The sequence below is a fragment of the Nannospalax galili genome, unplaced genomic scaffold, assembly GCF_000622305.1.
Source record: "Nannospalax galili isolate Female #2095 unplaced genomic scaffold, S.galili_v1.0 scaffold1053, whole genome shotgun sequence".
In the NCBI taxonomy this organism is placed as follows: Eukaryota; Metazoa; Chordata; class Mammalia; order Rodentia; family Spalacidae; genus Nannospalax; species Nannospalax galili.
This window is the reverse complement of record NW_008333523.1, coordinates 1986540-2002863: the sequence shown is the minus strand read 5'-3', so window position 1 is coordinate 2002863 and position 16324 is coordinate 1986540. Positions and strand designations below refer to the sequence as shown.

The 16324-nt window shown below is 45.0% G+C and overlaps 1 protein-coding gene across 5 annotated transcripts in view; it reads left to right on the top strand.

The window, feature by feature from the left end:
- Window positions 1-6120: 6120 nt before the first annotated feature.
- Window positions 6121-16324, top strand: part of Sms (spermine synthase) — a 49401-nt gene continuing 39197 nt past the window's right edge. For 2 of the 5 annotated variants that reach the window (XM_029561219.1, XM_008828331.3), the window contains exon 1: window positions 6124-6499. In XM_029561219.1, coding sequence (XP_029417079.1) covers window positions 6451-6499 — 49 coding nt within the window. In that variant the 5' untranslated portion in view covers window positions 6124-6450. Of the gene's footprint in view, window positions 6500-15984; window positions 16073-16324 lie in introns of all 5 variants that reach the window. The other 3 variants (XM_029561221.1, XM_029561220.1, XM_029561222.1) reach the window with 2 other exon arrangements.

Genomic DNA, 16324 nt, shown 5'->3' with positions numbered 1-16324 from the left:
ATTTTGTTGTTTTGTTTCGTTTTTTGAAACTCTGTAGCCCCAGCTGGCCTGTAACTCTCTGTGCAAACAGGTTGGCCTCCATCTCACAGAGATCCACCTGCCTCTGTCTTACAAATCCTGGGATTAAAAACTTGTGCCACTGTGTCCAGCTTAACCTAGATTTTTTTAAGTAAGCAAGTATAAAATGGTACATATTTATTTTACTTGTGGAGTACTAATATCAGACGCATACTTTGAAACACGATATTTTTTTCAGATAAAAGTGAGAAAAATACACATTTGTTAAAAATTTGGAAAACACCAGGCGTGGTGGCACAAGCCTTTACTCAGCAGAGGCAGAGGCAGGCGATCTCTGTGAGTTCAAGGCCAGCCTGGTCTACTTAATGAGTTCCAGCCCAGCTGGGGCTACAAGGAGACCCTGTCTAAAAAAAAAAAAATTTTTTTTGAAAAACAAGATTTTTAGCTATTAAAGAACAAAGTTCTAGATATGATGAATACATTTAAAAATATTACTGTTAATATATCTTTAAGACTCAGGACTTATATGATTAGCATTGTGACATTGCAGGCAATGGTACTATAACCAGAGGAGACTTGGGGCTTAGAGGAGAGGGAATTGTCCTTTGTGGAATGAATCCTGGTGGTAACTGCTGCATCAGGATTTTAGACAGACAACCCAAGGCCTGACAGAGGGGAGTCATGGGACTGGTTGTGCCAAGGGGAAGAAGTTGAAAATGGAGCCAAAGAAGATTTGAAAATAAGTATTGTGTCAACATGCATAAATTTCCTTGCTTTGAAGAAGCTGCAACCGGATCCAAGAACAGGAAGAGGAATACTTATTGTTTTGATTTTGCATGCCAAAATATAATCTTTCATTCTCTTCTACCCTTTCCTTAAAATAACAATGGTTTGCATGTAGAATGAGTGTATTTTAAATGAACAATTCAGTGCATTTTTTTCTGCCCTCATTTCCAGTTCTGAACAGCAACAGGGTAGGCCAGAAATGTTACTGACTTGGAGTCAACACTGAGCCACGTGCCAAGTGTGACTCTGCTACAGACTGATGTGTGGCCTTGAACAAGTCACTCAGACTCAGTATTTATTTATTTATTCTTTATACAATATTGGAAATTGAATCCTGGGTCTTGTACTCACTAAGCCAGTGCTGTACCACAGCTCAGATCCAGGTAGACTACTACATTTTGTGGGATTAAGAAGATTAGAAATGATTCCCAAAATAGATACATAGTGCTTTATGAATTCTATGGCTCTTTCTAGTCATTTAGCAATGGAAGTGAAGACATAAAAACAATGTAATGAAAAATTTGGTTTAATGAAAAGAGCCCTAGCCTGGGAATCAGGATGCTAAGGTTCTGGTCCTCTATCCTTGATTCAAGAAGCACCTGACAGCCGGGCGTGGTGGCGCATACCTTTAATCCCAGCACTAGGGAGGCAGAGGCAGGCTGATCTCTGTGAGTTCAAGGCCAGCCTGGGCTAAATAGTGAGTTTCAGGCCAGCTGGGGCTACAGGGAGACCCTGTCTCAAAAAGACCAAAAAAGTAAAATAAGGAGTCCGGCCAGGCACGGTGGCACACACCTTTAATCCCAGTATGAGTACTCAGGATGGATCTCTGTGAGTTTCAAGGCTATCCTGGTTTACATAGTGAGTTTCAGGCCTCTGCCTCCCTAGTGCTGGAATTAAAGGTGTGTGCTACCACGCCGGGCTGTACTCATTTTCTTAAACACCGAGTTTCAATTATTTTGTGTACATACCCAAAAGCAGAGTTATTGACTCATATGGCAATTATCTTATCACCTTTTCTCTCCTTTTCTAAGTGCTGGGGATAGAGCCCAGGACCTCAGGCATGAGGAGCAAGTGTTCTACCATTGAGCTACAGCCCCCAAGCCAAACTGTTTTCCACAGAGGATACTCTTGTTATATCCCCACCAACAATGGGTAAGAGTTCCAATTTTTCTGCATTCCCACACTTCTTATTTTGTACTTTTCAAATTTGTTTTTTCTAGCCATCCGGTGAATGTGAAACAGGGTGACATGATACCTATTATGGCACAAACTGCTTTATGATCTGGCAGTGACAGTGTTGGCTTTATATGGGACTCTCTTGGGTTTTTATTTGTTTACTTTTAAAAACAGTCCCAATGTAAGAGCTGTCCCTGGGACCAATTCTATGAAGTATTAGGGCTGGGGCCCAGGCAGCAGCCATATGTTTAAAGCCCCATGGTAGTTCCAATGTGCAGCTGAAGTTGTGAATCACTGTGTCAAAGATCCAAACCCTTGTCTCAGTCACACAGATTTTAATCATTTTAAATACCGTTGTGTTTAACTAGCTGGGCGAGTCTCATATTCATGTGGAAAAATGGTGAGGGAGTGATCCAGGTTTTTTGACAGCCATTCTAACCCTAATAGTCAATGGCAGATTTTTTTAAGAGGAAGTGATTCCACCTCAGCTGCACACAGGAGGCAGGGAGGTGAAATGTCTCCAACGGTCCCATGCAAATGGTGAAAAAGCAGAAAACCAAACAGTCAAATGAGAAGTTACTGCCTTTGATGATCAGGGCAACTTCTAAGGGCATCAATTCCCCCTACTCCCACCACCCTTCACGAGGAAGGTCTAGGACAATAGAAGAATGAACAACATCCTGGTGGCTCTCACGGCCTTTTCAGTACCCACCCTCACTTCCCCTCAGTCGCTGCCACTGCCATCATCACCATCACTACCACCTTCTGCTTTTTAATAGTGTCCACTTTTCTGCTTTTGACTTCCTCCTCCAAGTAGTTTCTGTTGCTAACTGTGCAGGGAAGTGCAGCTCTTCCTTTAACTTTATAAAGACTCTGTTGCTGATATTCCAAGAGTACTTGAAGGCTAATAAGAAACTAGGCCCATTTGAAAGAGTTTTGGGGTACTAGAGAGATGACTCAGTGGTTAAGAGCACTGGCTGCTCTTGCAGAAGACTTGGGTTCAGTTCCCAGCACACACATGGTGGCTGACAATCATCCATAACTCCAGTTCTAGGGGAATCTGACACCCTCTTCTGACCTCCATGGGTACTACATGACATGTGTGCAGTTACATACATGCAGGCAATACACTTGTGCACATAAAATAAAAAAATAATAAAAAATATTTAAAAAGAAGAAAAGGAGTTTTGAGTAGAAGACCTAAGGTTAAATAGCATGTTGCTAAGCAGGCCTCCTAAGTTCTGATGTCATCTTTTTTTGGTCTTTTTGAGACAGGGTCTCCCTGTAGCCCCAGCTGGCCTGGGACTCACTATGTAGATCAGGCTGAGCTTGAACTTCAAAGAGATCTGCCTGCTGCCTCTGCTTCCTGAGTGCTGGGATTAAAGGCATGTGCCACCACACCCCATCCTGATGTCATCTTATTACCTATGTTGTCACTGTCCTACAGTCCCACACTCTCAAAAGCAGTCCTGGGTTTCAGCAAGCTGTTTTCATCTTGTTGTGGGACAAATACTTACCTTGGGGACCATAGGGGGCATCTAAGCAACAGAGTGAGAAAGAGTATAAGGGATATACTCTTATGTCAGGTTGTTTGTGGAGTGTTTAAGGAAGCCAGGATTCAATGCTGCCAGGTCTTCTTCTATGACTGAGTACCTTAGCAAATGTCTCTAGAAGTGGGGAAAATGTGAGGCAGGCTAAATCTGTGGTTGGTAGTGAAACAGCAGGCATTAGTTTTAGCAGGATGAGGAATGTCTGGTCACATTTGTGGTTTGGACAAAGTTCATGTTTTGTTCATATGTCAACATGATAATGGGGGGGTGGCTTTGTTTGTACCTTGTCCTGCCCAGTTATAGACTGGCCTTACTGGATCCTAGTGTCTAGGGAATTGTTTGTATTCTATAGCACATACCTGACTATAAGCACCCAATCAGTTCCTGAAAGCTAACAAAGGTCAAGAGGAGAGGAGGGTAGCCTGGGACACATGAATCCATGACATCCAAATTTTTATCAAGAACGCAGGCTATGGTTAGTGTGTTAGCTTTTCTTTTCAGTCTGTGATATAGTACCTGATATAAACAACTTAAAGGGGTGGGGGAGAAGAGTTATTTTGGCTCATGCTCTCACAGCATGATTGGCTAGCTCTATGGTTTCTGGGTCATGGGGAGGCCAAACATCATGGCAGAAGAGCTTGTAGAACAATGCTGCTCACCTCACTGTGGCCAGGAAACAGAGAATGAAAGGATGAGACCTGGAACAAGATACACTTTGAAAGCACACCCTCAGTGACATTTAGGCCCCACCTCCTAAGATTTCCACTGCCTTCCAAAAAAGGGACCCATACCACCTGGAGAAGTAAGCCTTCCATTTATGAGCCTGTGGGGGACATTTCATATGCAAATCATGACATTAGATTAGGGAATTCCTGTATCTTTTGTTGCAGGATGAGTTGTTGAGCTCTTTGACGTCCCAATAGTTGCACAATAACATTTAACTGGTTGACTATAAGACTACAATACAAATCAATTGCCACAACCTAAATGGTTAGTCTAGGGGCAGGGGGTTACAAAACTCAGGCAATGAGACATGTTCCAGAATCCAAACAGGTAGTCTTAGTTCAAGGTGTTTAAAGAGGCCTTGAGTCCTTTGGTTCTTTGTCCACGTCCTATCTTTAATAGCCTTGCTAGGATTGTGTAGAACATGCAGTGATAAAACCCTTGCAGTAAGCTCCTAACATCACCCCAACAATATTGATCTTATATCAAGGCCCACTTATCTATACATCATAGATACAATCTTCATGAGGCATTCTTAATTAGACTTCCCCATTTTTATGGCTCTCTGATGAATTCATAGCAAAGCATCTTGAGGTTTTTCATCTCTGCTTATTTTGTACTTTGCAAGGTCGGGTCCAAGGGCTGGGGTCGGTGTTTCAATTGGGAACCAAAAGCTATCTGCACTGTCCCACACAAGCTGCTCATCTGGGCCAGCCACATAATTTTCAGCTAATTTAAGACGTCCTGTTCAAAAATTCTTAAGAAATTCAAGAAAGTGTCAGCAAACAGTGAAACCAAGTGCAGGCTTGTGGCTCTTGTGCTAAACTGGGAGAGAGGCAGGTGTGGTGCCTCTGAAGCTCTCCTTGCCCCTGAAACACAGGAGGGAAAACTACATTTAGTGACCTGACTCCACAAGAAAGGCAAGAACTGGTGATCATTCCAGGGAGAAAAAGGAGCTGCAGGTGGATACACGGGCCAGAGAGCAGAATAGCTAACAAAATTGAGGTCCTGGGCTCCAGAGAAGGCAAAAAGCAACAAACAGGTGGCTATGGTTAGGAACAAGATAGGAGCACAGGGGAATGGGATACAGTTCTTAATGAAGGTTGAAAAACACTTTCGAAGTCAGTGCTAGGTTCTGGCAGGACAGTGAAGAACTCAGTAAAATAACCACTCGAAACCACTTAAGGGAAAGATGAATTTAATATGTATGATTTTTGCACTGTTGAGAAGGCACATGAGTTCACTGGTCTGAATTGCATCTAGCCATTACAGCAATCCCCGAGGTCCTAAGCAGCACAGAAACCCTCAGAATGACAGAATCATTTGCCCAGGGATATTGCAGTGCAGTAAACGAGGGTTTTAGTCCACAGGAACTTTAAGCTCTCTCTGGTCTCATCTTGAGTAGTACTGTCAAAAAGAAGGCGAACAAAGAAGGCCCATTGGCATGAACAGAAGCACCATGGAGGGGGACGTCTTGCTGATGAGGTTCTCAAATCTGGAACTTCTCAGTTCAACCGTAGCAAATGTACTAGCCTTCCTAGGCTCTTTGCGTCTCCTGTCCAATTTTGTATGAAAATGTACTGCACTTGAATGTTCCAAGAGCATTCTATTCTGTACTCAAATACAACACCTTACTAATAGAAATGTTCCTAATAATGCTAATGGGTTTCACCATGGCATTTTAAGAAAAAGGCAGACTGTGCCTTTAGACTACAGGGGTAGATCCTAGCATTTTATTTTCTGGACACGGCCAGGAAGTAACAGGGGCCTCAGCTTGCGGGAGGAGGGGTAGGCATATAGGGAAGTGTATAGGGTGGCTCCCCCCGGAAGTCGCGCAGAGCCTGTTTTAACCTGAGGTGACCTAGCGGATGGCGGGAGAGCCTGTCCTGAGCCTCAGATCAGGGCGCGGCCATTGGTGACGCACGCCGGGGAGCACTGCGCCCACGTTTCCACCATTAGAGAGGCCTCACATCCAGAGCTCCAAGTTCGGGGCTGGAGGCGTCCCCGCTTCCTCCCTCCCGGAGGCGGGCCTGTCCCGCCCCCGCGGCCTGGGTCGCTCCTGTCGGCCCCGCCCACCTCCTACTCCTGGCCTCCCTCGGCGCAGCGCACCCCCAGCCGGCCGCAGTCTGACACGCTGCGCGGTCCCCAGTCTCCCGCGGTCGCTTCCCCCAGGCATGGCACTGGGCCTCGCCTCACTATGGCAGCAGCGAGGCACAGCACGCTCGACTTCACGCTCAGCGCCAAAGGTGAGGGCGCCAGCCGCCACCTGTCCCGGCCGTCCCCGCCGTCCTCGCGGCCCCGGCGCACCCGTCTCCGCTGTCCCTATGGGGCCAGGGCCGGGGCCAGGCTCTGAGGCGCGCGCGGCGGGCTGAACAATGCGGGCGACCGCGCGGCGCCTGCGTCTGTCTCCCGGGCTGCAGTGCAGAGCGCGCTGCGGGGCCTCGTGCACCGGCGGCTCAGCGGAGGCCGCGCCGCGCCCCTGCGGTCCCCGCCGTGTTCAGTCCTGGCCGCAGTGCGGGGCCTGGAGGAGCCGCGTCGGTGTGTGCCAGCCCAACCGCCCTTCCGGGCCTGGACCGTCGCTCCACGCGGGCTCTCTGCCCTCCACGCCCCGCCGGAGGGTGGGACCCCTTGGAGGCTGCGGGGCGCGGGCGGATCCCCCGTGGGGCCGGTGCGGGAGCGCGGTGGAGGGAACGAGGCGTGACCCGCGAGGCAGGCCTGGGCGAGGGCTGTGCGGAGCTCGAGACTGCTGCCCACGCCACCTTTTCCTGTGCTGGCAGGCTGCTGAATTTCCCTCTTGAGGGTGGGGGTTCCCCCCCAGGGCAGCCCAGGCGGCAGGAGGACCACGACCACGCAGCGCTTCCAAGATCATAGTCCCCGGTGTAGGAGACTGATCCCCCGGAAAGGGACCGGGTGGACGGGGAAAGGAAGCGATTATTATTATTGGGGGTGGGGAACGATGAGATCTGGGCGCGGGAATTAGAACTCCCCTAATCCGGGAGGCTCAGAAGACCGAGCCCGTTCACATCAGAGAAGGCTGGGAGAATGGGAACTACGTGTGGGAATTTCAGAGGGGAGGGATGCGGAGCAGACTTCTTTTCTTTGGAAGCCTGGGCGCAGGGGGCGGGAGGAATAGGGCCTTTAAACCTGAGACTGCGGCGGACTTTCATCTTGTAGTTCCTGGACCATCCCACTTGTAGTTAGTTTGTGGCCTACACCTTGCTTTTTTTTTTTTTTAACTGTTTTCTGCGATTAGACACGACCCCTTTTCTGTTACGATATTTAACATTGACTTCATTTCTTTATGAACTTCTAAAGACTCTATTTTTTCCTCCAAGTCCTCTGAAGATCAAAAATTAAAAACAAAAAAATAAAATAATACCTGGTGATTTGGAGCAAAACCGTGATTTCAGTCCTGCATTTAAAAATTGGTCTGTTTAATGGGTGACCTTCCGGGTTTCTCTCTTAACTTTTTTGAGATTCATCTCTGGGGCGTGGGGTGGGGGGAGGAGACAAAGGAAGGGACCAGTGTTCACCTCTTAGAGCTTTTACTGAGTAACTGGAAAACTAAAGGGCTGTTAGGCAACTCATTGTGCTTGGGTGGTCAGAAGTGAGTTGGGAAAAAATTAGTATCTTTGACGTCCCACATTTCTTAGGTGAGAATGGAGGGAGGGGAGGAGGCGGGAAGAAATCTGTATATGAAATGGTGCTTGGGTGCTGGAGCTGGAGGGAGTATAAGATCACTAAGGTTTTGCTGAGAGAGTTACCTTATCAGCTCTCCCGACTGAATGGTTAATAGTAATTCTAGCACACTGAATTTAGTGATGTGAAGCTTAGAAAAATTGTGGGTGGGTGCACCAAGGTCACCCAACTGGGAAGGGGTGAGTTTGAAGCACCATAAAAAGATTTATCCAGCATGGGTTACCTAGTAGGCTTAAGAATCACTGAGCTCAGTATGGGGTCAGAAAATTCTAGAACATTCTCAGTCCTTCCACAGAAGGTTAACCCTCCTTCAGCTTCAGCTTAATTCAAGTGTTGCTTTTTACAAAAATGGCTCCAGCAGCTGCTTCTCTTGGTGCTATTGTACAAGTGGGGCAAAACCTACACTTAACCTTAGAAAAAAAGGCAAGAAACATTCCAACAATTTGAGCTAACACTGGACAGAGGGAGAATTATGGCTGCTCAGTTGTGAAGTGGAGGAGGAGATATTGGCAAGTTGCAGGTTAGTGAGATGTGGGCATGACATCCAAATGTAGTTGAGCTAAGAAAGTAGAATAAAAACTAAGAATAAACGAAGAATGAGCAGTGTAAAGCAGAAAGCACTTGGAAAGATAAGCATAAGCAGTTTATTTTCTTCTGTCTTTTTTGAGACAGGGTCTTCTAGTAGCCCCAGCTGGCCAGGAACTCACTTATGTAGACCAGGCTGACCTTGAACTCACAGAGATCTGTCCGCCTTCTGCCTTGCAAGTGCTGGGATTAAAGATATGTGCCACCACTGCAGGCTGCAGTTAATTTTTAAAATTTACTCTGCTCTTAAAGAAAAGCAAGCTGACCTGGCAGCATTCACCTTTAATCCTATCAGAGAGGCGGAGGCAAACAGGACTCTGCATTCCTTGCCAGCCTTGACTATATATAGTGAGATTCTATTCTATAAACAGATAAGCTTAGAGTTGAGGGTGTGGGGGAATATGCCTATAATCCCAGGATTCAGGTGGCAGACGCTGGAGAATTGCTGAGTTTAAGGTTGGCCTGGGCTTCATAGTGAGATTCTGTCTCAAAAACCTGAGGCTGGGTGTGGTGGGCACACCTTTAATCCCAGCACTCTGGAGGCAGAGGCCAGCCTGGTCTATGTAGTGAGTTCCAGGCCTGAGAGACCCTGTCCCAAACCCCGCTCCCTCAATCCCCCCCACAAAAAACAAAAACCCAAGGAAACAAAAACTAGCGGCAAGAGAGATGGCTCAGCAATTAAGAGCATTGGCTGCTCTTCCAGAGGACCTGGGTTTTGGTTCCCAGCACCCAGGTGCATAGCATCTAACAATAGACTGTTCCAGGGGATCCAATGCCCTCTTCTGGTCTTTGTGAGTATTGCAGGACACAGGTTCACGTGGGTGCATGTAGGCAAAACACTCACACATACATATAAAGTAAAAATAAATAAATTTTAAGTCTAAGGAAACCAAAGAAAGGTTTGATGGTAAGGTGAAGAACCTTCTAGAAAAAATACCAATGTTCAGGTATATAAGATCTTGAGTTCTTAAAGTATGCTGGAAGAACCCTGATTGTTACCCAGTCACTTCTTTGGAGTAAAACATGTCACTCTTGCTATCCAAACCCACATTTGGAAAATGAGGGGATTTAAAGAGACCTCAGGGATTTCCAGATTTTTTGCTTTTTCAACAAAGGGGTGCTTAGTGAGAAATCCATGTGTGAGGTCTCTAAAAACATTTATTTTAATTGTTGATAATGAGTCAAAAGGCATTGCTCTTGGCATAAGTATTGGATGTGACTCAAGGGTGAGTCAAATGCTTGTGGAGCTTGGATGCATGTTCTTTTTTCTCCATTTGCCAGTAATCCTTCCTAATGGAGCAGTTCCATGGTGAGATTTTAGTGGAATTAAACTTGAACCTCTTAGCAATGTTACTAGTTTCCATTCCATATGCCTTAGTTACCAGTGCAAGCCAGCAGCAATTATACCACTAAGCAATGGTAGATTAGGTCTGGTAGTGTTTAATATTTTGGTTGATGAAGTAACCCAGTAACCCAGAAAATTACTTTTGCTAAAACGAATCTCAATCTCTCTCTCTCTCTCTCTCTCTCTCTCTCTCTCTCTCTCTCTCTCTCTCTCTCTCTCTCCCTCTCTCTCCCTCTCCCCTCTCTCTCCTCTCTCCTCTCTCTCTCCCTCATTTGCTAAAACAAATTTCAAATTTGGTCATCCTGTAAGTCAAGTGTTGGATTCTGAGGACTGTTTATTCCAGAAAATATTGCTTATTTTTCAGCTGGAGGCTAACAGGAATAAATTGGTCCCATGGTGATGTAGTTGGGCATCTTGGGACTAGTGGAAGACACATTCTTTGTTCCTGGTCCCACCTGTCAGTCAGGGTTTTGGGTATCATAGGGCTGAGGGGTATGCGTTGTCGTCTCCTTGCCTGTTGGAGCAGACAGTGTCTGGCTAGCTAGTAGGACCTGAAAAGTTCTGGTAATTGAGCTTTCTATATCCATTTTCTCCTTTTGGGCTGGGTGTATCTTTGAAGGCTGACACCTGGGGGTCTAATATAATGTAGATGGTTGATAAATGCTGATTAAATGGACTAAGTTTATGTAATATGTAGTGCAGGTGAGCTGTTGGATCGCTTCCATCAGAGGAGCACCAGGCACACATTTCTCTTTTAGAATGATGAGACTTGGGCTGGAGAGATAGCTTGGTGATTATGAGGGAATACTGTTCTTAAGAGGACATTGAGGGCACTTCCTAGAATGGCTCACAACTGCCTGTAACTCCAGCTCCAGAGGAACCTGATACTTGTGACCGTCAAAAGTACCTGCACTCATGTACAGGACTGGTAAAATGTAGAATTTCAGACTACAGCTGAATAAAATCAATATTTTCAGCTGTAATGTATGACATGAAAAAAATCTGGTGATAAGGGCTAGGAGTAGTTGATTAACCATAAATGGAGAAAATGCAAATTTTGCAATTAGTGAAAAAGATAAGGATTTTTTTTCATTCAAGTTCAAAGACCCCCTTGAATTGGATTTACTGGTACCTTGGGAATCCTTAGATGCCAAATATTGAGCCTGGGCTAATGGAGAGACCGGGGTCCACCCATTCTGTATGGTGTATGTTTATCTTAGATGGAGTAGGTTCTGCTAGGATCAGGTTCCTCTTTAAAGCGTGCCTTTGAAAACATAAAAGGTGCATATTTATTTGCCTGTGAGTCTTTGGCTGCCTTGTCCACATTTTAAGATTAATAAATAGGCCCATTGAGTTTTTTTCAGCTTTTTTAAAGGCAGGGTCTTGTGGTATGGTGCAGGTTGCCCTTCAACTCAAGATCCTCTTGCCTGTAATGATGGGATGGCTGTGATGTACCACTTACCCCCTTGAAGTTTATTCATCTTTCTGAGACAGGCTCTCCCTGTAGCCCCAGCTGGCCTGGAACTCACTGTGTAGACCAGGCTTGCTTTGAAAGAACTCACAGAGATCAGCCTGCCTCGACCTCCTGATTGCTGGGGATACAGGTGTGCGTCACCATGCCAGGCCCCAAGTTTATATCTTTTAGTTGGTATAGCTAATTCAAGACTATGTCTGGTTACAAGACCTTTCCCGCTTCTCTAACTGCAATTTCTCTAGTTTAAGGCAGTGAGTCTCAATTGGGGTGTTTCACAATACCCCACACTGCGGGGTGTATTTGGCAATTTTTGAAGTGTGGAGGAGGAGACTTAGCTCAGCTGGTAGAGTACTTGCCTAGCATACCCAAAGGTCTGGGATTGATCACCAGCACAACGGTGGTGCAAGTTTGTACACAGCACCTGGGAGGTGGAGGCACAAGGATCAGACGTACAAAGGCATCTTCTGTTACATAGCAGTGCCAGCCTGGGATACAAGAGACCTTGTCTCAGAAAACAAAGCAGGGCAGTAGACATGCTGCCCAGATCTAGCAAATAGGGCCTGGGGAATCCTGATAAACTTGATGATGCCTAAGACAGTCCTACAGCACTGACTATACCAAATATCTATAGTGCCTGAGTAGAATAACTCCTCTTTAAGTTCTCACTAAGGTATTTCAATAATTGCTATGATAAACCATCAAGAAAATATCTGGTCCTTTTTGGATGCATCCATTTATTCATGTACAGTGTTATAAAGAGAGGATGGGCCCTACCTTCCTAGGTGTTGGCTACCTAGGGCTTGGATGTTACTTCCTACCCAGCCTGTAGAAAGAAATCTAATATCCTGAGTTGTTGGTCCCTCCTACCATCACATTCTCCCAGTCTCCCTTAGGGAGCTGTTTTCTTGCAGAATCTTACCTTCTTTGTGTGACTTGAATAGCTATAATGAAATGTAAAACTTTAACCAACTTTGTATTTAGCTTTTCTTGTCCTTCAGCATTCTCATTATTCCTTACACTATCTCCCTCTCAAAGGATGTTCTTTCCCTTTGTGCACCTTGGCTTTAACAGTGGAGCTTTGGGGCATTAGTGACTGGGAGTGAGGAATGAAAGTTTGTGGTCCACTCTAAATTGTAAAGGGCTGAGTTCCTGGAATTTGCATTACAATCATCTCCCTCTGGGTAATTCTGATGCTGATAAAAGTCTGGATCAGTGTAATTGGTTCTTCATTAAAAGCACAAAACTGGGGGCTGGAGAGATGGCTCAAAGGTTAAGAGCACTGACTGCTCCTGCAGAGCACCCAGGTTCAGTTCCCAGGGTATTCCCAGGGTCCTGTTCACAGCCACCTCGCGGCGGCTAACAGCTGTCCCCAATTCCAATTCCAGATGATACGACACCTTCTGACCTCTGTAAGGCTTTGCATTACATGGGTGTACTTATATATGTGCAAGCAAAACAGTCATACATATAAACCTAAAAATAAGTAAATTGGGGCTGGAGAGATGGCTCAGCAGTTAAGAACACTGGTTGTTCTTACAGAAGACCTGGGTTTGAATCCCAGCACCCACATGGCAGCTAACAACTGTCCGTAACTCCAGTCCCAGGATCTGACAGCCTCTTCTGACCTCCACAGACACTGCATGACACGAGTGCACTTACCTACATGCAGGCAATACATGCATACACATAGAATAAAATTTAAAAAATTAATTAATTAATTAAAAAGCTGTTTTTAAAGACTTTTCTGGGTCTGCATCACCTCCTGCATAAGAACTCAGCATCAACACAGAAGATCAGTCCTACCCATTTCTTCCTCTCACCACAATACACATATACTGGCATCTTTTACTTTGTGCTTCCAAGCAGCCAGGGGTTCAGAATTGAACAGCTTTGCAGGAAGACATTGTGCCTTGAGATTTTCTATCACAAATCAGTTGTGTTTGAAAATGTTTTATGGACTGCCTAGGAGAGGACTCTGGTTAGACTCTGCCTTCCTTTGACATGATGCCCTTTTGCTTTGTTGTGAGTTTTGTTTTCTTCATTAACCTCTCTTTTCCCCAGATTTGCAGAAGATTCTTAATTCTACTGATCATGCTCCAGATGACTCCAGGCAGAATAATCTATTGTTGATAATTTGTTTTGTGAGCGTGTCATTAAAAAAAAATTGTATAAACCATACTGTCTCTTTGTAGAGTGCGGTTCCTACATTATCTCCATTTCTTAAACTTATAAGGAGGTAGCAAATGGTAAAATTAGTTTGTTCTTTGTGTCAAGTAGCCTCTCCTGTCTCTCACTGGGTGGTTCTCTCGATGTATATGCTTTGGGAGGGTCACAGACTGTTGAGAAGATTCAATGTATCATATAAGCAAGGCCCTGGCAGTCTCTTCTCCCCTCTTTTATTTTTGGGTCTCTTTGAGGCAGGGCCTCCCTGTTGCCCCAGCTGCTCCTCTCCCCTCTTAATTGAGGAGAGGCACTTTCAAGTCAACTGAAGCCCTGGGTGAGCCACTAAGGAGGAGTCTCCAATTGAATAACTGGTAGACTATTTGTATTGTGTGTGTTTGAGGAAAGAAAGCCAGTTGTTTTTTGCATTGGAGGAATTACCAGTTTGCAGTCTTCCCATCCCCTCTGTATACAGTGAATTGGCTGTATTTGAATTGGCTTGCAGACCTTAGCTCCCTCCTTAAAAGACATGGAATGAAGCCTCAATGCCTTTAATAGCTTTGATCGATCGTTAGAGCTTTGGGTTTTGGATTTGGTATCTTGAAAATTGGAATTGCCAATCTTTGTGATTTAAATTGCAAATTGCTAACCTATCCACCATAAATAACCCTTTGTAGCTAAAGATTAGTTATTAGAAGACTGGGCTATTGCAAGGGTGGGGTGGCATACATCTGTGATCCACAGACTCTGGGGTCGCCAGGCAGATGGATCACACGTTCAAGTCAAGTGTGGGCTGTACATTAAGACCTAACCAAAAAAAAAAAATTACTGGGTTGTGGTTGTGTGTTTTAAAATGTGTTCAATAAGGCTACTAGTGGGCTTAATTTTTGGAGTCAGTGCTTATTCTAGGCGTTTTAATCTGTCATTTCACTGGAGTTGTAACACAAACCTGCTGGTGTGCCTTGTGGCTCCAACCAACATTTCTTGGTAGTCTAATTACAAGCTCCGTTCTTTTGAAAAGTGAGGAAACCTCCTCAATTGAATCTGCAAACCAAGTATGTAAACCATGCTCTTAAACTCTTCACAACCGGGCATTTTTCCAGACCCCAGAAAACCTAACTCTGCTGCCCTACAGTGTGATGGGATGGGATTGCATTAAACCAATAGTGTCATCACTTCTGAAGGAACCACTGAGGCAGTGACCATACTGGTGATCAAATGCACTGATGGTTTAAGCCAGAAACTCAAAGTAGTTGGTTGGAACCAATAGTGTGTCCTGGATTCCTGATCTGGCTTGACTCTGGGTAGTTTAAAATGCACCTTAATACCGCCCCCTCTATCTCTGAAGGTATTAATGATACCCAAATCCCACACTGTGTTGTTGAGTGGGATAGACAATAAAATGTTTGGAAGAGTGTCAACTGATACATAAAATACTTAACACTAATTGCAATACTTCGGGCTGAATGCTTTTAAATTGTGCCAGTGGATCAAGACGCTCTGATAATAAAGAGGTGCAAATTTAACTTACTTAAAGATTTGGAAAGTTCTGCTGGCAAAGAGAGGTAGAAAATAAATGGCTTGGCCTGTAATTTGAACCCGGAACTTTATTTTTATTTTAATTTTTTAATTAGAAAGTATTTATTATTTTTACTTTATCGGTATGTATGCATTACCTGCATATATGTTAGTGCACTGTGGAGGACAGAAGAGGCCTTGGAACTGGAGTTTCAGACAGTTTGTTAGCTGCCATGTGGGTGCTGGGATTCAAACCCAGGTAGGTCTTCTGCAAGAACTGTTTTTGATGCTGAGCCATCTCTCCAGCCCCCTTAATTTTTTTGAGACACGGTTTCCCTGTAGTGCTAGTTGGCCTGGAACTCCTATGTAGACCAGGCTGGCCTCCATCTCACAGAGATCTACCAGCCTCTGCCTGCCAAGGTATGTGCACCATACTTGGCCAGACCTTCTTTATTTATAGCCTTCCTACTCTATTGATTTTTATTATTTATTTATTTATTTATTTTGTCTTTTTTGAGACAGGGTCTCCCTGCAGCCCCTGCTGGTCTGGCACTCGTTATGTAGATCAGGCTGGCCTCCAACTCACAGAGATCCGCCTGTCTCTGCCTCCTGAGTGCTGGGATTAAAGGCATGTGCCATCATGGCCGGCTTCTATTGATTTTTAAGATGTTAGATGTTTGTATTACATGACCGTTTTTACCCTAGAATCAAAATGTGTCCAGTGAGAATCCTGGGCAATTTCTAGGATTTTTTTTCTTTGGCATGGTGGAAGGGACAACAGGGATTGAATGAGTATATCACTCTGTCTGACCTGGAAATTGCTATGTAGAAGAGGCTGGCCTTGAACTCAGAGAGATTGGCATGTCTCTGGATCCCTTTGCTAGGATCAGAGGTGTGTGCGACCATGCCTGGCTAGGGGCTTGTTTTTAATACTGAATTCTCTCTTCCAGAAGGACTGCAGATCATAGTGTTCAGACAAGACTAAGCGATGTGCCCAAGACCCTCCAGATTTCTCTGCAAGCCATGCAACATAGAGAGGTGAATGCAGAATATTTCTCAAGTTTAATTCAATGAAGAAAGCTTTTAAAAAGTATTCAGAGGACCAGTGTCTTGGGTCATTGTTTGGAAAACAGTAGTAGTATTTTTTTTTTTTTTGTCTTTTTGAGACAGGGTCTCCTTGTAGCCCCAGCTAGCCTGGAACTCACTTTGTAGACCAGGCTGGCCTTGAACTCTGCTTCCTCAGCCTCCCTAGTACTGGGATTAAAGGTGTGCACCACCACACCCAGCTAG